Below are 25,051 nucleotides of genomic sequence, written 5' to 3' on the forward strand. Positions count from 1 at the left end.
TATGTTTGTGTTGTTATGTGTGTATTGTTATGTTTATTGTTATGTGTGTGTTGTTATGTGTGTGTTGTTATGTGTGTATTGTTATGTTTGTTGTTATGTGTGTGTTGTTATGTGTGTGTTGTTATGTGTGTGTTGTTATGTGTGTGTTGTTATGTGTGTGTTGTTATGTGTGTGTTGTTATGTGTGTGTTGTTATGTGTGTGTTGTTATGTGTGTGTTGTTATGTGTGTGTTGTTATGTGTGTGTTGTTATGTGTGTGTTGTTATGTGTGTGTTGTTATGTGTGTGTTGTTATGTGTGTATTGTTATGTTTGTTGTTATGTGTGTGTTGTTATGTGTGTGTTGTTATGTGTGTGTTGTTATGTTTGTTGTTATGTTTGTTGTTATGTGTGTGTTGTTATGTGTGTGTTGTTATGTTTGTTGTTATGTGTGTGTTGTTATGTGTGTGTTGTTATGTTTGTTGTTATGTGTGTGTTGTTATGTGTGTGTTGTTATGTGTGTTGTTATGTTTGTGTTGTTATGTGTGTATTGTTATGTTTATTGTTATGTGTGTGTTGTTATGTGTGTGTTGTTATGTGTGTATTGTTATGTTTGTTGTTATGTGTGTGTTGTTATGTGTGTGTTGTTATGTGTGTATTGTTATGTTTGTTGTTATGTGTGTGTTGTTATTTGTGTGTTGTTATGTGTGTGTTGTTATGTGTGTGTTGTTACTGTTGGAAATTGTGTTATCTTTATTTCTATATATAATATATATTTTTTTCTTTCACTGTACTTATTCTCCATATCTGATATTTTCTAACTACATGTATTGCATAACAGGAACAGTTATCACTTAAATTATTTTTGCTAATTGTACACTTGGTAATGAGGCTGAACTCGATTAGTTGCTAAATTCAACTATTTTCAGTCTTTTTCTCTTTTCAACTTTGGACATTGAGTAGATTGTTATAATTTATTCATATGATTCATGAGAATAAAGTATTATTATTATTATTATTATTATTATTATTATTATTATTACAAGTGAAGGGGTTTAAATAGTATATAGTAATAAAGCATTGTGTGAGAGACAATTTAGAGGAATGGTGCCTTTTGGTCCTATTGTCAATAAAATGTATCAGTTTGAGCATATATTTGCTATGCCGGCTCATATTTGCTATGCTGATTGACGTTTGAGGGCGCCCTTTCACAACTTTATCTGTACATACTTCTGCATTCAATTTGTGAGAATCTAAAATATAGTAAAAGTAATTTCAAAATTGCATGTTAGGAAAATGAAAAAGTTAAGGGGTGTAATATTATATCATAATGAAAATGTATGGGAGGACTTTAGTTGAATATCACTGAAGTTGAAGTTTACTACTCAATTAATTTTGCGACATTTCTCATTCAAGCTCAAGTTATAACAGTTTGGAGTTTGGTTACTCCTCTGTATATGAATATAAATATAAGTATTATTTAATGTATTACTAATTATGCACACTCCACACTTTAATAACTGAACTTTTAATAATTCAAATCTAATGTATGTCATAATACTGTGGAGTGTGCCCTGTCGACAAAAGTCTAAATGTTTGTATATACTATTAGCAGTTCTTTGCAATGACAAAACATAGATCAGTGTGGAATATCCTCAGGAATCTATAGAGTTTGTTCGAACCTAAATTATTTATTCTATATGCCAGTGTAACTGACTGTGACTTCACATGTTTCGGACTAGTTTGACTTATACCAATATTTCTCCCGGGGCGGAACCAGTGGCCATTTCTGATAGGGGTGTGTCGTCATAGGCCCAATTTTAGACCCACTTTGACCAAAAATCAATATCCCATTTAGACCATTAATTTACAGGGGTTTTTTTTAGCATAAAGTTTAGACAAAATACATTTTCCTGAGGGGCAACATTTTTGGGCAACTAATGGCAAATACGATTTGGCAAAGGACAAAGGGCCACATTTTAGACCAAACAAAATCAAATATAATGCAAAGTGGACCCGTTTTAGACTCTTGAGTTCGAAAAAAACCCTGACCCCATTTTAGACCAAATGGCTAGAAAACGAAACCAAAAGTGTGGCACATAAATGTATACTCAAATAAGGGACTAGCCCCCCCCCCCCCCCCGATATTTGTCTGAATAGCTCGCATCACGACCGAGCAAGGTTATAGACAAATACATTGTTCTGTAATGATTTATAAAGTTGCTGATGACATTCCCTGAAAACAATATTTGCAATGCGTCTCACAATATTTGTAATATTATTCCGAAATCACTGCTGTTTTCAAATCATCGTAGACTTTCACAACATACTGTTACAAATATTCCATGAAGTGTTTAATATAGTAGTATTTCTACTATGCAGCAGTACATTGACAGGTACAAAATTTTGATTATACAGTGTTGCAAAGTTTACTGAAAAGATAATCGATCTTTTCCGACCCCCTGCAGGCGCTCTGAGCTGTGTGAGTGTTATAAAATTTGAGCCAGGTTTTTGAGCTATTGCCGTGCTTATTTTATTGTGGAGTCAAATGATGTATCCATTCGTGGCAAATTTTGGCCTCAGATGTCTGTTTGCTATGAAGACAGGTGTACTTGATATTTAAGGACCATTTACAAAAATAATAGTTACCAACGTTAGATTTGTTTACGAATTGCGTCACTGTACCCATCAATGTCGCTCATCAGATTTCACACTAAATGATTGTGTTGCTTCCCATCAGAAAATTTAACTGAAGGTAAAGGAAATTTTGATCGTAACATATTCAGTCATGAAATCATCAGGTTTCTGGCAATTTCCATGACTTTTTTTTAGAAAGATTACAGTTCAATAACATTTGGAAGCAACAGCATAAAGTTAGCGCTAAATATTACGTGATAACAATCAATCCCAGTCAACCAGATGCACATGGTGGTATGTTTGTGCCTCATGTGTATGGTACCGGACGGACTAGCCTGTCTGTCAGTGTCACATTTTGCTTCTTATCTTCAAGATGTTTTAAGAAAATGAAAATAGTCGTTGTCTGATCAACAGAATTTCTCTTCCACTGAAGTTTAGACAACATTTAGTTGTATTCTCATGTAAACGTTGTTGATCATGCATGATATGTCACACTGACCTCGTTTCCTTCGACGTCTTTATGAAACTAGGTCAAGGGTTAAATTCACCGAGAACGAACACTTTCGCTACATTGCTAGTCTTGTTTTGCCGCGTAATCATCAAATATTTTCCAGATAATTATGAATAAATTTCTTATTTTACACTTTGGGCTTTTTAGTTTTGTCTGATAACCAGCCACCTTGAATATTATGTACTCACTTTATTTCACTTTCTCTTGATTGGGTTCATTACCATCCACACAGTGACATGAAGCAGTTTCATTGTCTTTCAAAAACGTACCCATCCCGTTTGTACTGAAGACTTACTGTACATGTACATGTGGCGTGGTGTATCGTCTACGACTCTATTTGCCTTGTATTAGTTGTAAAATGAAATAAAATTTGAACGTGCTGAACAGAACTTTGGCCAGGCATGTCTTATTTTTGTTTTATTTATTTATTTTTTTGTTTTGACGTAACTGTACTGTGTTGTGTCTATATGAACCTGTGTTTGCCATGATCCAGCTGGTAGACACAACAATGGCAACACTGAATTGCAACATCAGTACAGCATTGCGTCTTTTTATGTTGATTTCGACAATGATTCATGCTATGTATCAAAATAAAAGCTATCAACTTTCCGTAGTTTGAAAGCAAGACAGACAATCGGACTACGCATTATTGTTCAAATACAAAAACAAAACAAAATATTATCGTGAAGCTGACTTGCCTTCTTTATATCAGTTCAAACACAATTTTCGATTTCACTTTGATCATGAGCCACAACCGGGGAACTCCTAAATCGGTCAGGGAACTCAGTTATATTTACATGCTTACTGGCTCGGTAAAGGTCATTATTGTGATGGGCAAGTATAGTGTGTATACTATTTTTTTTGGCGTGTTGTGTTTTTTGGTTCATTGTGCACGATTGAAATAGAAACAGGTGAATTGCACATAAAATCGTAAGTGCTAATTCGTATTGGGGAAGGAAACGAGGTCAAGTCAAGTAATTTTAGCAACTTGTAAATTAATGATTATTCCTAGTCGTTCGGCAAAGTCGTGTAAACAATAAACTAGTGAGTTGGTTGCTTTCATTGCCTATCATTTTGTGTATATGATGTGTGTATGGCACACCTCGTACTGCATGCTGCGTACACACATAAATGCAGTGCACATAACATGCGTGATTCGCGTGATAACTATAGCTACATTGTAATACATTCTAGTGACGTCAGTCGTCTTGCACGCGCAAAATAAACCAGTCGCCATCTTGATAATTCTGCACTTGTCAGCAATCTTCACGACTGAGAAATTCTGGATAATAATATTGATATTCCTGTAACTATCGATGTAGTGATACTGTGATCCATCTCAACTATATTGTGTCCTTATCGTTTGAATTTGGCATGTGTCACTGGGACCCCGAAATATGTACGTACGCATATGCACATCATGTTGTCAGTTGAGTTGGAGAATTTAAAAGCAGACGATATTTTGTTGGATAAAATCCAAGTACAAACAATAATATACAGTATGGAGTCAACGATCATGTCAACTTGTACTCAAATGTGTGTGTGATAAAAGACTTAACCATGCTGCGTAAATAGAATTGTCAAGAACTGGTGGTATTTTAGGTATTTACAATTTATTCTGGTGATTTTAGAGTTTTAGAATTGCATAGGTTTGATACAGATAATTTCAAAAATCATGAAACCTTGTTACAACATATATCACCAACCCATACATTCAAACAGCAATGATGTTTTTTCCTAAATTTGAAATTTTTAAAGTGTTTTATGTCTAATTTTTCAAAAAATCACATACTATGGTTATTTTGGTTACCATGGCAACTGATGTTCATTAAATGACCACTTTTTTAGTTCCGCTGTCAGTGAAAGCTGAAAGCGTAGCTTTAGGTATAGGTTGTATAGAGTATAGAGTGTATAGGTGAATCATAGGTGTCCGTCAAACTTTTATATTTTCACTATCTACTCCGAAAGTGACAGTCGGAATTCTTCGATATTTGGTGTGCATGTTCCCTGGGGGGAGGCTATTCAGATTTGTTCATGCCAAGTTGATCTTTGCCATTTTCAATTTTTTATGATTTTTTTTCCAAAAATGACATTTTCATCAACTCCTCATAAACTTCAAGTCAGATTGCTTTGATATCTGGTGTGTTGATGCACAGAGGGTAGCTTACTCAGATTTGTTAATTTCAAGTCAGCACGTCTTCTCCTATTTTTTATGATTTTTTTTTTGAAATTTGAAAAAAAATGAATATGTTTAAGTTAATGAGTATTATGACCGACGCCATATTGGAAATCAGTCCGCGAGACTTTGGGTAAAGTGCAACTTTTCAAAAGACACTATTGACGTCAAACAAGCAATGTAATATGTGCTATAGCCTTAATTCTACGCATTGTGCGCCCAAATGACAAATATTTGTTCCAAAAAGGGTTGTAAACTTCAAATCCAATTCTCCATCCACCCCTCCTACAGAATGGTTCATTCCAGTATATGCACCTCATCATGATCAAGTTTGAATGCCTGAACTGAAGTGTATGGGACGATTTTTGACAGAGTCAGTCGTCAATAAAAACGATAATACTCTTTCTAAAATTACCACATTTTGAAAGGGAAAGTACTTTGTGGTTCATTTATGGAGTTTTGTTTTTGTACGATCAATATTGGTGGCAAAATTACAGCATCAAAATTGCTGATGTGGTAGTTCCGTACGGCGACAATCTCAAGTACCCGGATGCACGAGGGACTAACCCGGAAGCAAGTCGTTGCCAGCTATACGTTACAGTGTTAACATCGTCCGAGAAATCGCTGCGTTCAGAATGTCATTATTCACAGAATTGTTTTTTTCGAGTGAAAACCCGTCTTGAATTGTATAACTCTAACAAATGAAGACATGTCAAGTTATATTTTGAAAGTTGTATCGCTAGTTTGAGACGATTTGCTCACGTACTATCGAGGCTTGGACCTTACTCCAGTTCAGCGGGAAGTTTAGCCAGTCCGATAATTCTTTCTGGTTTAGTTTACGACACTTTTGATCACACAGATTTTGTTTTTGTGATGAAAAGAAATTTAAAAAAAGATCACTTCAACCATTTCGTTGTGTTTTCTTTATGAAAGGTAATCGAACATGAACGAGTGTTACCACTGTCACGTATGGCTTAGTCCTGCTTGCATGCGGAGTAATCCGGGACTCGATTCTGACAATTGTCCCTCCTACCTCCGTGTTTAGAGTCAAGTCAGTAATACAGACTCGTGCACCGTCATGTAAGCAGGACTACGTATGGCTAAGAATGACTCTCTTCCGGGTACTTGGGATTGTCGCCGTACGGAAACTAAGATGGCGATTAATACATTTCTTCCCTATATATATCTACTACAACTAGTACAAGTTGAATGTTGTTGACTTGGTAAATTTGTTAGAAAATTGAAATTGAAATTGCCTCAAAATTATTTTAGATCCCTAGTTTATTTCATTCATCATTAACATTTTCCAGGGTTAAAGCTGTAAGACACTGGAATTATTTATAGCCAACCTCAAAATCTTTTTTTTTCTTTTTTTTGTGTGCATTTCCCAGTCATTTTTTTCAGAGATTTTGTGCAATTTTTCATAACAGTAGATTTTTGTTATAAAATGGTGACTATGGTATAAAAGTACAATACATTACCAACTTCTGTGTAAAATGTGTTTTATAGTGAGACAACATATGAAACCAGTAACCACTTTATTACATCGCTAAAACAAAACTGCATAGTGAAGAACTGAACCACTTCTACATGTCACCAAAGTAAAAAAATTTTTTTTTTTAAAAACAGCGGAGCTATTCTGACCGATAGGTCGCTTGTTTTGAAATAAACTGATTGATTGATTGATTGATTGATACATACATACATACACACACACACACACACATACATACATGTATACATACATACATGCATGCATGCATGCACGCACGTACGCACGCACACACACACACACACACACACATACATACATACATACATACATACATACATACATACATATTGGAGAGGAGAGCGGGAGAAAATGTACATGTGTATGAAAGCCTACCCCTGTGCATTCAAAAGATGACATACAGCATATAAAACATTTAGTTGTAGTCTTAGTAACTAAACACATGGCATGCCAACAAAACAATGAAATCTGTCTATACAATGGCAAACACAGTCAGGATTTTGGTGTTTGGGTTATTTTATTGTCATTTGTAAGGAAACTGGTGTAGTAAATATTGATGTACGTTTACACAGTGCCAGCATTATTGGTCAAAGTTTAAACTGGTGTAGTAAATATTGATGTACGTTTACACAGTGCTGACATTATTGGTCAAAGTTTAAACTGGTGTAGTAAATATTGATGTACGTTTACACAGTGCTGGCATTATTGGTCAAAGTTTAAACTGTCATTGTACAATAATTCCATTTACTAATAGAGCAGTCAAAACTATTAATGTAATATAAGCATTATTACAAATATATCAAATTAATTATTGACATCAATGTGTATGTACTAGTTGTACTGTGGAAAATGGTATTACATAGCTTTATGCAAATGATATACAAATTACTGTGATCATTCCTTGTGTTTTGTACATAAAATTGTATGCTATGATTTTCACAGTAATTTCCTGTTTCAGATAAACATGTACCAGTAATTGGGTGTCCGTATATGTACTCAAGGGTATTTGCATACATACTTACAGTGTTTACTGTTGTACATTCACTCACTATGCTTACAGTGTTTACTGTTGTACATTCACTCACTATGCTTAGTGTTTACTGTTGTACATTCACTCACTATGCTTACAGTAAATACTGTTGTACATTCACTCACTATGCTTACAGTGTTTACTGTTGTACATTCACTCACTATGCTTACAGTGTTTACTGTTGTACATTCACTCACTATGCTTAGTGTTTACTGTTGTACATTCACTCACTATACTTAGTGTTTACTGTTGTACATTCACTCACTATACTTACAGTGTTTACTGTTGTACATTCACTCACTATGCTTACAGTGTTTACTGTTGTACATTCACTCACTATGCTTACAGTAAATACTGTTGTACATTCACTCACTATGCTTACAGTAAATACTGTTGTACATTCACTCACTATGCTTACAGTGTTTACTGTTGTACATTCACTCACTATGCTTACAGTGTTTACTGTTGTACATTCACTCACTATGCTTACAGTAAATACTGTTGTACATTCACTCACTATGCTTACAGTGTTTACTGTTGTACATTCACTCACTATGCTTACAGTAAATACTGTTGTACATTCACTCACTATGCTTACAGTGTTTACTGTTGTACATTCACTCACTATGCTTACAGTAAATACTGTTGTACATTCACTCACTATACTTACAGTGTTTACTGTTGTACATTCACTCACTATGCTTAGTGTTTACTGTTGTACATTCACTCACTATGCTTACAGTAAATACTGTTTTACATTCACTCACTATGCTTACAGTAAATACTGTTGTACATTCACTCACTATACTTACAGTGTTTACTGTTGTACATTCACTCACTATGCTTAGTGTTTACTGTTGTACATTCACTCACTATGCTTACAGTAAATACTGTTTTACATTCACTCACTATGCTTACAGTAAATACTGTTGTACATTCACTCACTATGCTTAGTGTTTACTGTTGTACATTCACTCACTATGCTTAGTGTTTACTGTTGTACATTCACTCACTATGCTTAGTGTTTACTGTTGTACATTCACTCACTATGCTTACAGTGTTTACTGTTGTACATTCACTCACTATGCTTAGTGTTTACTGTTGTACATTCACTCACTATGCTTAGTGTTTACTGTTGTACATTCACTCACTATGCTTACAGTGTTTACTGTTGTACATTCTCACTATGCTTACAGTGTTTACTGTTGTACATTCACTCACTATGCTTAGTGTTTACTGTTGTACATTCACTCACTATGCTTACAGTGTTTACTGTTGTACATTCACTCACTATGCTTACAGTGTTCACTGTTGTACATTCACTCACTATGCTTACAGTGTTTACTGTTGTACATTCACTCACTATGCTTACAGTGTTTACTGTTGTACATTCACTCACTATGCTTACAGTGTTTACTGTTGTACATTCACTCACTATGCTTAGTGTTTACTGTTGTACATTCACTCACTATGCTTACAGTGTTTACTGTTGTACATTCACTCACTATGCTTACAGTGTTCACTGTTGTACATTCACTCACTATGCTTAGTGTTTACTGTTGTACATTCACTCACTATGCTTACAGTGTTTACTGTTGTACATTCACTCACTATGCTTACAGTGTTTACTGTTGTACATTCACTCACTATACTTACAGTGTTTACTGTTGTACATTCACTCACTATGCTTACAGTAAATACTGTTTTACATTCACTCACTATGCTTACAGTGTTTACTGTTGTACATTCACTCACTATGCTTAGTGTTTACTGTTGTACATTCACTCACTATACTTAGTGTTTACTGTTGTACATTCACTCACTATACTTACAGTGTTTACTGTTGTACATTCACTCACTATGCTTACAGTGTTTACTGTTGTACATTCACTCACTATGCTTACAGTGTTTACTGTTGTACATTCACTCACTATGCTTACAGTAAATACTGTTGTACATTCACTCACTATGCTTACAGTGTTTACTGTTGTACATTCACTCACTATGCTTACAGTGTTTACTGTTGTACATTCACTCACTATGCTTACAGTAAATACTGTTGTACATTCACTCACTATACTTACAGTGTTTACTGTTGTACATTCACTCACTATGCTTACAGTAAATACTGTTGTACATTCACTCACTATACTTACAGTGTTTACTGTTGTACATTCACTCACTATGCTTACAGTAAATACTGTTGTACATTCACTCACTATACTTACAGTGTTTACTGTTGTACATTCACTCACTATGCTTACAGTGTTTACTGTTGTACATTCACTCACTATGCTTACAGTGTTTACTGTTGTACATTCACTCACTATGCTTACAGTGTTTACTGTTGTACATTCACTCACTATGCTTACAGTGTTTACTGTTGTACATTCACTCACTATGCTTACAGTAAATACTGTTGTACATTCACTCACTATGCTTACAGTGTTTACTGTTGTACATTCACTCACTATGCTTACAGTAAATACTGTTGTACATTCACTCACTATACTTACAGTGTTTACTGTTGTACATTCACTCACTATGCTTAGTGTTTACTGTTGTACATTCACTCACTACAGGGCTCGAAATTCGCGGTAGTCCCGCGTCCACAGACTACCAATGTTTGTCTCTGGGCTACCAAATTATGTGAGTGGTAGCCCAGTTGGGCTACTAAGTTTTGAATGAAACTGTGACAGCCTGACTCCGACGCCTTCCCGGGGGCCTCCGAGGTCGCAGTCATGTGGGACCTGTTCTCCCAAAATTAGCGTCAAAATCAGTGCGTCTTTTCCAAATTTGCATCCACACTACATGTACACGAAATACATGTACACTGTACACGTCATTCTTCCGTACATCGTACACACAGCTTGTACTTCCAAAATGTCACAACAAAACATTTATATGTAACAATATTCTGTATAGCGATTTAATGTTATCTTTCTATACTTTCAATTTTCTATGGTAATCACTCTCTGGAAATATGATCTCTGGCCCGGGCCCTTTCGGCTCTTCTCAGAGTCTGAGTACAGTACACTCTCGGTACAGCATTGCAGTAACTAAATTCCATCACATGAATGACAGCTTTAACTTTCAACTTGACAGAGACACAGTTGTAATGGTGTTTGATAAAATCTTATGCTGCTGATGAGAATTAACTATACACCTGTCCTACAGATTCGTTTATTCTTGAAAGATGCCTAAAACATTCCGTGTGTAAACCACGCTTATGCAACCACAGAGAGCTTGCAGTGGTGAATGGTAAAATTCACGTAATGCATTTGATCTAGTAGTAGTAGCAAAGCTCAAAAGAAAGTTGAAGTTTTAGTGAGAATGAAATGGTGACGTGATGGTTTGAATTTATCTGAGTGAAGTTTTCACCATGGACCGTCTGCCGATGTGGTCTTAGACTCTGATTATCTCTTCGCCCATGAATGGAAGGGCCTTTGCCATAATGGCCGTCGTGTATTGATACAAAACCTGTCTAACCCGTCTGTTAATAAGTAACCAATTACGTGGATAGATAATGATAACAGCACATAGTTTCTAAACTACCCAAGACGTAGTCTCCACATCAGGAAATGGCCATGGGGCTTATGAAACTGTTTATACGTTTTCCATACGTTGAATCATATTCAAATTTTGCAGGTCTCACTGCACCAAGAGATTTAGCTAATAGTTACTAGTAAGAACTACGACTAGATGACTTATTCTTCATTGCAATAATAACCGTACGTTGTTTGCTAACAGTAAGCCTCACATGTCCCCTCTTTATAACACGTCCTCAGAGACGCATACATGCAAAAAATTGCGTCCCCAATGTCAAATATGGCGTGAAATACACACAAATAACGCGTTAACGTGACTTCTCAAGTTATTCAATCAATCACCGAATTCAATACATCATATAGTTACATATATACACAAACACCATTAATTTAGGAATGCATGCATATGGGCTACCAGTCACTGCTCTCGGGCTACCAAATTTAAATGATGGTAGCCCACCTGGGCTACCAAGAAAAAAAACGAATTTCGAGCCCTGTCACTATGCTTACAATAAATACTGTTTTACATTCACTCACTATGCTTACAGTAAATACTGTTGTACATTCACTCACTATGCTTAGTGTTTACTGTTGTACATTCACTCACTATGCTTACAGTAAATACTGTTTTACATTCACTCACTATGCTTACAGTAAATACTGTTGTACATTCACTCACTGTGCTTAGTGTTTACTGTTGTACATTCACTCACTATGCTTAGTGTTTACTGTTGTACATTCACTCACTATGCTTAGTGTTTACTGTTGTACATTCACTCACTATGCTTAGTGTTTACTGTTGTACATTCTCACTATGCTTACAGTGTTTACTGTTGTACATTCACTCACTATGCTTACAGTAAATACTGTTGTACATTCACTCACTATGCTTACAGTGTTTACTGTTGTACATTCACTCACTATGCTTAGTGTTCACTGTTGTACATTCACTCACTATGCTTACAGTGTTTACTGTTGTACATTCACTCACTATGCTTACAGTGTTTACTGTTGTACATTCACTCACTATACTTACAGTGTTTACTGTTGTACATTCACTCACTATGCTTACAGTGTTTACTGTTGTACATTCACTCACTATGCTTACAGTGTTTACTGTTGTACATTCACTCACTATGCTTACAGTAAATACTGTTGTACATTCACTCGCTATGCTTACAGTAAATACTGTTGTACATTCACTCACTATGCTTACAGTAAATACTGTTGTACATTCACTCGCTATGCTTACAGTGTTTACTGCTGTACATTCACTCGCTATACTTAGTGTTTACTGTTGTACATTCACTCACTATGCTTACAGTGTTTACTGTTGTACATTCACTCACTATGCTTACAGTAAATACTGTTGTACATTCACTCACTATGCTTACAGTGTTTACTGTTGTACATTCACTCACTATGCTTAGTGTTTACTGTTGTACATTCACTCGCTATGCTTAGTGTTTACTGTTGTACATTCACTCACTATACTTACAGTGTTTACTGTTGTACATTCACTCACTATACTTACAGTGTTTACTGTTGTACATTCACTCGCTATGCTTAGTGTTTACTGTTGTACATTCACTCACTATGCTTACAGTAAATACTGTTTTACATTCACTCACTATGCTTACAGTAAATACTGTTGTACATTCACTCACTATGCTTACAGTGTTTACTGTTGTACATTCACTCACTATGCTTAGTGTTTACTGTTGTACATTCACTTACTATGCTTACAGTGTTTACTGTTGTACATTCACTCGCTATGCTTAGTGTTTACTGTTGTACATTCACTCACTATACTTACAGTGTTTACTGTTGTACATTCACTCACTATGCTTACAGTGTTTACTGCTGTACATTCACTCACTATGCTTACAGTGTTTACTGTTGTACATTCACTCACTATGCTTACAGTGTTTACTGTTGTACATTCACTCGCTATGCTTACAGTAAATACTGTTGTACATTCACTCACTATGCTTAGTGTTTACTGTTGTACATTCACTCACTATGCTTACAGTAAATACTGTTGTACATTCACTCACTATGCTCTTGAAACTACAGCTACAGAGAACACTGCAAGTTGATATGCATACACCAAATATGTATGCCACACTTTACCCATGAATGCCTAATCTATTGATACTTGCAGCAGAATTTTACCACCTAGGTTTGTCAAAAAAATAACAACTCTTTGATTTCTATAACTTCTGCACCTTGCACTACACATGTATTACTAAAGGTGTGAGTGACAATAAGTCAACTGTTGTGATCTATTTGACCCTCTAGCATGAGGTAAAATGCTATAATTGCAGATAATAGTATTGAGAATTATACTATATGGTAATCTTACATGGAGAGTCTTCAGTCTCCATCCATAGAATGCCTCCCTATTCAATGCCATGCCTCCCTATACAATACCATCCATAGAATGTCTCCCTGTACAATGCCATGCATAGAATGCCTCTCTATACAATGCCATGCATAGAATGTCTCTCTATACAATGCCATGCATAGAATGCCTCTCTATACAATGCCATGCATAGAATGCCTCTCTATACGATGCCATGTATAGAATGCCTCTCTATACAATACCACCCATAGAATGTCTCCCTGTACAATGCCATGCATAGAATGCCTCTCTATACGATGCCATGCATAGAATGCCTCTCTATACAATACCATGCATAGAATGCCTCCCTATACAATGCCATGCATAGAATGCCTCTCTATACAATGCCATCCATAGAATGTCTCTCTATACAATGTCATGCATAGAATGCCTCTCTATACAATACCATGCATAGAATGCCTCCCTATACAATACCATGCATAGAATGCCTCTCTATACAACGCCATGCATATAATGCCTCCCTATACAATGCCATGCATAGAATGCCTCTCTACAATGCCATGCATAGAATGCCTCTCTCTACAATGCCATGCATAGAATGCCTCTCTATACGATGCCATGCATAGAATGCCTCTCTATACAATACCATGCATAGAATGCCTCCCTATACAATGCCATGCATAGAATGCCTCTCTATACAATGCCATCCATAGAATGTCTCTCTATACAATGTCATGCATAGAATGCCTCTCTATACAATACCATGCATAGAATGCCTCTCTATACGATGCCATGCATAGAATGCCTCCCTATACAATACCATGCATAGAATGCCTCTCTATACAATGCCATGCATAGAATGCCTCTCTATACAATACCATGCATAGAATGCCTCCCTATACAATACCATGCATAGAATGCCTCTCTATACAATGCCATGCATAGAATGCCTCTCTATACAATGCCATGCATAGAATGCCTCTCTATACAATACCATGCATAGAATGCCTCCCTATACAATACCATGCATAGAATGCCTCTCTATACGATGCCATGCATAGAATGCCTCTCTATACAATACCATGCATAGAATGCCTCTCTATACAATACCATGCATAGAATGCCTCCCTATACAATACCATGCATAGAATGCCTCTCTATACAATGCCATGCATATAATGCCTCTCTATACAATGCCATGCATAGAATGTCTCTCTATACAATACCATCCATAGAATGTCTCTCTATACAATGTCATGCATAGAATGCCTCTCTATACAATGCCATGCATAGAATGCCTCTCTATACAATACCATGCATAGAATGCCTCCCTATACAATACCATGCATAGAATGCCTCTCTATACAATGCCATGCATAGAATGCCTCTCTATACGATGCCATGCATAGAATGCCTCTCTATACAATACCATGCATAGAATGCCTCTCTATACAATGCCATGCATAGAATGCCTCTCTATACAATGCCATGCATAGAATGCCTCTCTATACAATACCATGCATAGAATGCCTCCCTATACAATACCATGCATAGAATGCCTCTCTATACGATGCCATGCATAGAATGCCTCTCTATACAATACCATGCATAGAATGCCTCTCTATACAATACCATGCATAGAATGCCTCCCTATACAATACCATGCATAGAATGCCTCTCTATACAATGCCATGCATATAATGCCTCTCTATACAATGCCATGCATAGAATGTCTCTCTATACAATACCATCCATAGAATGTCTCTCTATACAATGTCATGCATAGAATGCCTCTCTATACAATGCCATGCATAGAATGCCTCTCTATACAATACCATGCATAGAATGCCTCCCTATACAATACCATGCATAGAATGCCTCTCTATACAATGCCATGCATAGAATGCCTCTCTATACGATGCCATGCATAGAATGCCTCTCTATACAATGCCATATATAGAATGCCTCTCTATACAGTGCCATGTATTTTGTATGGTTGGATGTGGATGGTTATCGATTGTACACTGGACTGATGTATCAAATGTTATGTTTTTCTGATGTTTAGTCTCTCTTTTATAAAATAACACGGAAGAAATGAATTCATTGTATTTCCCATGATTCAATTAACAATGAACATTTTATGATACAGACAAAAACAACTGAAAAGTAGTTACACAAGTAACAACGTTGTCTGATGGAATGTATCTTGAAACTGGTAAGTCAACTCTGGATGCATTCTGGTAAGTCAACTCTGGATGCATTCTGCTTATATAATACAGGGTACAACAACTATGATGTAAGTACTATTATATTATACCAGTATATTGATGGCACAAATCGAGAGATCTGATTGGTCTAGACATCGAACTAGCACGTCTAAAATGAGCGATAATGCACAGTTGGCACGTGTCCAAATTTTGATGTTGACTGCTCGTCTACGAACTTTGTAGACCGTGCAGGGATAGGGGCGCAAATGAAAGCAGAAAATGTTGCGTCTTATCTTGTTTAGGACATTTTCAATATACTGGTATAATATAATAACGATAAACTACCCCTGGGGATGGTATACCACTCGGTTTTGACCAGTGAACTCAATATATGCACTCGCTATCGCTCTTGCATATATTTCGTTCACTAGTCAAAACCTCTTGGTATGCTATCCCCAGGGGGTGGTTTATTGCTTAAACATTACCTAGATATACCCAAGTGGTGTTTCTTTACTTCATGTTTTTGTTTCACATTTAGAAAGTTTTTAAATACCATTAAAACATTTGTAAATTACTTAAAATTGATGACAATCAAATAACTTTAATGAAACTTAAAACTGTAAATGGTGTTTAAAATTACAAATGGTGCACACACAATCTATTTTATTCAGTTTTAGAGTTCTTGTAATTTTCATTGGCTTTCTTCTCCAACTCCAAGACATCTTTCAAGGGACCTTTTCCTTCAAATGCTATTGGACTGCGGAATGAACCTCCAATCCTATCCCACAGAGTGAAAAACTGACCATAATTGTAATTGAAAAACAAATGATGGTCTGTATGATGTGCTGAGCCATTTATAAATGGTTTTAATGATTTAGGTACGCGATAATCACCATCGTGGATACTTACAGTCCAAATATTGACAAACACAAACAATGCCAAGTACACATACTTGTGAAGTGGGAATAGGAAGGGGTAGATGTGATAGGGGGCGCTCTGTAAGAATCCATCAGCTGGATGGAAAGCATGGCTTGCGAATGGTGTTGTTATCTTCCATTTATGATGGTCTTTGTGTATGTACTTGTAGATTAAAGGATGATGTAACCAGCGATGAATCCAGTATATCAACATGTCAGTGAAGAATAGAAAACTGAACACATCCACAATGATACTGAAGTAACCTAAAAACAAACAAACAAACATGAACAATAATAGCAGTGACATTTGTACTAGTGGTAGTTAGTCTTAATAACCTGCACAGCGGCAGCTGCTGCGTAGCGGCTCAATGCCTAGTACGCATGCACGTCGTATATACTATGCAAAAAAAATTGGTGGTTCTCCCAGGGATGCATTGCGGCGTGCAGTGACTACGCATGCGCCTTCCATACACTACGTGCATTCTCCATGCACTACCGTATCATCGTATAGCATAGGCGACATAACATCACCATTGCAATATTGCAACAGTAGGCCTGTTGGCACGATTATCGTAACATTGTAACGAGTATCGAGGCATCACTGTATCTCAAGGAGAAATTGTTACACTATTTGGAAGTTTGATGTACGCGATACGGACCACTGATGACATAGCATAGTTTAATTTCCGGGTTGTGGAAGAGTGGTTTTGACATTTATATCAATAATTTATTTTTTACATGTTCAAAAAAGAATAACTACTTTCCTATGTTTGTTGTAACATTCCTAAATCATTGAGTTGAATTGAGAAATCGTGATGTTCAGCAACATATGTCAACAAAACATTTGTCCAAAGACCAACGTACGTTGGTGGAGAGTCTATGATAAGTAGGCTGATTGAAAATGAACAATATTAATATAATGGCTATGATGGTTTTTGAAACCAACAACTGCATAGAGTGTTGACTTTCTTTACTTCTCGTCCATGTCAGAGAATTAAATGTCATTCAATAAAATAAATTTTGATGGTCAATACCCCTGGAAAATGACCCAAATCAAGTGTATCAACCCTGGCCCAGGCAGCCGGTCACAAATGAATCTACCCTGCGTGAGCTTATGGGCTTTGCCTAGTTATGATATTATCTCTCTATGATATCAAGTCTCTTGGTATAGATATATCCCATAATGTTATAAAGTCTCTTGGTATAGATATATCCCATAATGTTATCAAGTCTCTTGGTATAGATATATCCCATAATGTTATAAAGTCTCTTGGTATAGATATATCCCATAATGTTATAAAGTCTCTTGGTATAGATATATCCCATAATGTTATCAAGTCTCTTGGTATAGATATATCCCATAATGTTATCAAGTCTCTTGGTATAGATATATCCCATAATGTTATCAAGTCTCTTGGTATAGATATATCCCGTAATGTTATCAAGTCTCTTGGTATAGATATATCCCATAATGATATAAAGTCTCTTGGTATAGATATATCCCATAATGTTATAAAGTCTCTTGGTAGAGATATATCCCATAATGTTATAAAGTCTCTTGGTATAGATATATCCCATAATGTTACAGCTGCCATGAGTAGTGCCCATATCTGATTCCTATAATTTCTGATTGGTTACTTGCGACATGTGAACAAAATGGCTGTTACAATGTCTCAATACATATTGTAAATATACATATATATGTACCACTGTGTACGTTGATATTAGCGACTTGACCAAGAAACTTTATATATATGTATGGTTAGGGACTTGACAAGTAACTATATATATGTATGGTTAGGGACTTGACAAGTAACTATATATATGTATGGTTAGGGACTTGACAAGTAACTATATATATGTATGGTTAGGGACTTGACAAGTAACTATATATATGTATGGTTAGGGACTTGACAAGAAATTATATATATGTATATGTATGGTTAGGGACTTGACAAGTAACTATATATATGTATGGTTAGGGACTTGACAAGTAACTATATATATGTATGATTAGGGACTTGGAAAGAAACTTTATATATATATATATGTATGATTAGGGACTTGACAAGAAATTATATATATATATATGTATGATTAGGGACTTGACAAGTAACTTTATATATATATATATGTATGATTAGGGACTTGACAAGTAACTTTATATATATATATATATGTATGATTAGGGACTTGACAAGAAACTATATATATATATATATATATATATATATATATATATATATATATATATATATATATATATATATATATATATATATATATATATATATATATATATATATGTATGATTAGGGACTTGACAAGAAACTATATATATATATATGTATGATTAGGGACTTGACAAGTAACTTTATATATATATATATGTATGATTAGGGACTTGACAAGAAACTATATATATATATATATATATATATATATATATATATATATATATATATATATATATATATATATATATATATATATGTATGATTAGGGACTTGACAAGAAACTTGACAAGAAACTTTATATATATATATATATATATATATATATATATATATATATATATATATATATATACATATAATTTCATTCTTCTTTCGCCAAGTAGAGTGCTCGATCACCTTGGAGAGCTATCATACATAAAAATGAAAGAAGACGAGTCTGATATTACATAGTGGAATTACACTACGGACCGTTTCACCCGAAGGATCGTCAGGTGTAATAGTGTGGTTTAATAGTATTCGTTAGCTATACATCCTGCATTATGTACATAACTTATGTGTGTTCACTGACGGCTGTGTGTACACAAAAAGATTGACAACAAAGGTTACGTATTATTAAGTAAGAACTTGTTAGCGTGCCGGCATTTACTGATTAATTCAGTTCTGCTGTTCAAGTTCGTTGATTTGTCGGCAGTTATAATAAAATATTTTTCCCAGAGGCATAGTTGACATCGTTTGGTAACGTTAGAGTATGAGGAAGCCTGCTTGAGAACTGACCAGTGTACATCGTAATTAATGTTGCTGTCTTTTAGGTGCCAAATGTATTTACTGAGTGCAGTGTCTTTCTTCTTGTGATCAAGTTTAAATGAAGACTTGTGGTTGTTGAACCTGCTTTTGAATTCTGTGTCACTAACGCCTATGTATGATTTGTGATCTTGGTTAGTGGTGACTGTTGCTTTGTAAACAACGCTTTTTATGAGGCATTTTCCTGCGAGAGGGCACTCCTTTGGTTTTCTGCAGTTACAGGTATTTTGTTGTGTTTGCTTAGCTTTTGAAAGTATGGCTTTATTATGACCGCTGATTAATTTACCCATGTTGTCCATGTAACTATAGCTCACTTTAGTATTATTACGGTTGAAGATTTTATGCAGTACACTGGATATAGGGAAATGCTTGTCGATGAGGTTGAGAAATTTTCTACCGATGTTTGTTGAAACGTGTTTACTGTAAGGTGGGTTGAACCAAGTTATATTACGGCTGCGATTCCGCTTGCGTTGAGTGTGTCTTGTTTGGTCAAATTTGAGGGTGTGATTATATCCTGCTTCATTGAGTGCATCTTTATATATATAATTTTATATGTATGTATATATATATATATATATATATATATATATATATATATATATATGGTTTTGGTAGTACTGGAACTCTTTCTTGGTTGTAACTCGGAGTTTCACGCTTTGCGCGATCATCAGACAACTGCTGGTTTCTACTCTCTGGGTGTGTGTTTATATAGAGTGCAGACAATAGAAATATCATCACTATTGTCTGTGTCAATTGGTGGGTTGGTGTTGTGTGTGTTGAGGTGTTGGTTGTTATTGTGTGAGTTATTGGGTGCGGACAAGTAGGTGTTGGCGGGTTGTTACATGTTGGGCTTTGATGTTCCATTAGTTAACGGGTTTAGTTTAGGTGATAGATGCTCTATTGAAGTTGGACATCAAATACAACTTTTTCTTGTGACGGCATTTGGATATCAACTCAGTTCTTTTGTTTAGTGTGGAGTTTTTGTCTGCTTTAATAATGGTTAATTTTTCGGTTAAACACAGGTTGCATCGTTTTGTTTTATTGGTGTATGCTTGGGCTGTCTTGCTGATGGACCAGGATATGGAAAAGGGCTCGTTGTTTCTTTTCAGTTTCCAAATGTGTTTTGATAGTTCTGTGCTGTTTTCGTGTTTTTCATGTTTGGGGTGCTGGTGTACGTGATGTTCTCTTTGTAGCCGCTGGTTTTTAGTGCATTTTGGTATAGTTGGGCTGCTTGGTTGAAGATGTGTTCGTCGGATGATATGTCGGAAATTCTATGGCCGATGGCTGACAATATATTCTTGATGATGCTGGGTGGGTGGCTAGATTGCGTGTGTATGTACATGGGGTTGTCGTTGGGTTTTCTGTATGGGTAATATTTACCGTTGTTGATGTTGAGCGTTATGTCTGGAAAGTTGACGGTTTTCAGATTGGTGAGTATGATTACCCTCATAGCCAGGTAATACATGTCTACTATTACCCTCATAGCCACGTAATACATGTCTACTATTACCCTTATAGACAGGTAATACATGTCTACTATTACCCTCATAGCCACGTAATACATGTCTACTATTACCCTCATAGACAGGTAATACATGTCTACTATTACCCTCATAGCCACGTAATACATTGTCTACTATTACCCTCATAGCCACGTAATACATGTCTACTATTACCCTCATAGCCACGTAATACATGTCTACTATTGCACTCATAGACAGGTAATACATGTCTACTATTACCCTCATAGCCACGTAATACATGTCTACTATTACCCTCATAGACAGGTAATACATGTCTACTATTACCCTCATAGCCACGTAATACATTGTCTACTATTACCCTCATAGCCACGTAATACATGTCTACTATTACCCTCATAGCCACGTAATACATGTCTACTATTGCACTCATAGACAGGTAATACATGTCTACTATTACCCTCATAGCCACGTAATACATGTCTACTATTACCCTCATAGCCACGTAATACATGTCTACTATTACCCTCATAGCCAGGTAATACATTGTCTACTATTGCCCTCATAGCCAGGTAATACATTGTCTACTATTGCCCTCATAGCCACGTAATACATGTCTACTATTGCCCTCATAGCCAGGTAATACATTGTCTACTATTACCCTCATAGCCACGTAATACATGTCTACTATTACCCTCATAGCCACGTAATACATGTCTACTATTACCCTCATAGCCACGTAATACATTGTCTACTATTGCCCTCATAGCCACGTAATACATGTCTACTATTGCCCTCATAGACAGGTAATACATGTCTACTATTACCCTCATAGCCACGTAATACATGTCTACTATTACCCTCATAGCCAGGTAATACATTGTCTACTATTACCCTCATAGCCACGTAATACATGTCTACTATTACCCTCATAGACAGGTAATACATGTCTACTATTACCCTCATAGCCACGTAATACATGTCTACTATTACCCTCATAGCCACGTAATACATGTCTACTATTACCCTCATAGACAGGTAATACATGTCTACTATTACCCTCATAGCCACGTAATACATGTCTACTATTACCCTCATAGCCAGGTAATACATGTCTACTATTGCCCTCATAGCCACGTAATACATGTCTACTATTGCCCTCATAGCCAGGTAATACATGTCTACTATTGCCCTCATAGCCACGTAATACATGTCTACTATTACCCTCATAGACAGGTAATACATGTCTACTATTACCCTCATAGCCAGGTAATACATTGTCTACTATTACCCTCATAGCCACGTAATACATGTCTACTATTACCCTCATAGCCACGTAATACATGTCTACTATTACCCTCATAGACAGGTAATACATGTCTACTATTACCCTCATAGCCACGTAATACATGTCTACTATTACCCTCATAGCCAGGTAATACATGTCTACTATTACCCTTATAGACAGGTAATACATGTCTACTATTACACTCATAGCCACGTAATACATGTCTACTATTACCCTCATAGCCAGGTAATACATTGTCTACTATTACCCTCATAGCCACGTAATACATGTCTACTATTACCCTCATAGCCAGGTAATACATGTCTACTATTACCCTCATAGCCAGGTAATACATTGTCTACTATTACCCTCATAGCCACGTAATACATGTCTACTATTACCCTCATAGCCACGTAATACATGTCTACTATTACCCTCATAGACAGGTAATACATGTCTACTATTACCCTCATAGCCACGTAATACATGTCTACTATTACCCTCATAGCCAGGTAATACATGTCTACTATTACCCTCATAGCCAGGTAATACATGTCTACTATTACCCTCATAGCCACGTAATACATGTCTACTATTGCCCTCATAGCCACGTAATACATGTCTACTATTACCCTCATAGCCAGGTAATACATGTCTACTATTGCCCTCATAGACAGGTAATACATGTCTACTATTGCCCTCATAGCCAGGTAATACATGTCTACTATTACCCTCATAGACAGGTAATACATGTCTACTATTACCCTCATAGCCACGTAATACATGTCTACTATTGCACTCATAGCCAGGTAATACATGTCTACTATTGCCCTCATAGCCGAGGTATGTAATTCGCCCAAAACTGACCAAGTACGGGCAGAGTTACGAGCTCGTAAGTCTCAAGTACGAGTGACGTCTGAACTCGTAATTTCCATATACGGGTGACGTCATACTCTTGCAGTTGGCCTAATTTTCGATGAGTACGCAGAGGACTCACGCTTGTCGTATTCCGCGAGTACGTGGCGAATATCTGAATTGATCGGTCATCCGAGCTGACTACGTGTCCCACGAAAAAATTTGTTGTTCTGATATCAAAGTAATGTTTCGGTAAAAATTTGAAGTTTGATGAATGACGATCGACTTGTGAATGAGCGCGGTTTGTCTTGGAGCTACAGTGTGCATAAAATCACTGTCCACCACTTGAATGACGTGAGCAAAAGACGACTGCATCGGGTGCATTGGAACGATCACACCTTCAATAACATCTCAATAAAGTTGTTCTCCTATTGACCGCCCCGTTGTCTTTTGTATGATTCATAAAAGATTTGAGATGATTGTGAAATGGTGAGAACGGCATGTCACACTCTGACTATAGTGGCGACTTTCAAACAACTTGTCGGCATGAGATGTAACGCAACCATTGATGATTGACTGCGATACCGAAAAGATGATTATCGGTCAGAAGTGAAAGGAGTTTCGTTTCTTTTTCCAATAAAGATTTTCAAAGGTGTAAAACTTTTTCAGCTTCGGCCTACCTATAAATCTGCGATGTCTAGGAAGGAATCCTCATTCGATCGTGAACAAGCGAAAAAGATGTCCCGTGTGAACCAGTACCATTGCACGGCGAAGCGGCAGCTATGCTTTCTCCGTGTTTGTTATGGCTAGAGTCGCAGCCTGATTGTGAACCTACCCAGTTGTTATTGCTCCGTAGTTTACCCAGAAAAGCAGCAGACAGCCGTGCAATAAAACAGAAACCCCTGACTTCGTTTTTCTGAACTTTATTTTTTCTTCTCATTGAGTGGCTAAATTGCGGACACATCGTTTTATACACATTGATACAATTTGATTACATTTACATGTCAGTGAACACTATTTATAGATGCAACCATGACAACAATACGTTCTTATCAGCTGTCCACCACGTCGTCGTCTTTCTTGTAAATACGTTTTTTGATTTATTCTACACATATTCAATTCAACAATCTTATATTCAACTCAGTATTTAGTTTTAGTATTAAATAAGTACAATTCATTAAAAAGGGTTTCTATGTAGTACGGTACGTTTCATTTGTCTGAGAGTGCATGTAACATGTGTAAGTGTGATATGCAGCGTACGTGTACCTTCATTCTGTATGAGTGACGTCACTCGTACTTGAGACTTGCGAGCTCGTAACTCTGCCCATACTTGGTCAGTTTTGGGCCAATTACTTACATGCATAGCCAGGTAATACATGTCTACTATTACCCTCATAGACAGGTAATACATGTCTACTTTTACCCTCATAGCCACGTAATACATGTCTACTATTGCACTCATAGACAGGTAATACATGTCTACTATTGCCCTCATAGCCACGTAATACA

General features: G+C 36.2%; 1 protein-coding gene across 1 annotated transcript in view; it reads right to left on the minus strand.

The window, feature by feature from the left end:
* Positions 1–16,443: 16,443 nt before the first annotated feature.
* LOC144440279 (lathosterol oxidase-like) overlaps positions 16,444–25,051 on the minus strand; it is a 53,737-nt gene continuing 45,129 nt past the window's right edge. Inside the window, exon 4 of the mRNA XM_078129627.1 lies at positions 16,444–17,144. Within this exon, the coding sequence (XP_077985753.1) occupies positions 16,627–17,144 (518 nt within the window). The 3' untranslated portion in view covers positions 16,444–16,626. The remainder of the gene's footprint in view (positions 17,145–25,051) is intronic.

This window comes from Glandiceps talaboti, chromosome 9 (genome assembly GCF_964340395.1).
Source record: "Glandiceps talaboti chromosome 9, keGlaTala1.1, whole genome shotgun sequence".
Classification (NCBI taxonomy): domain Eukaryota; kingdom Metazoa; phylum Hemichordata; class Enteropneusta; family Spengelidae; genus Glandiceps; species Glandiceps talaboti.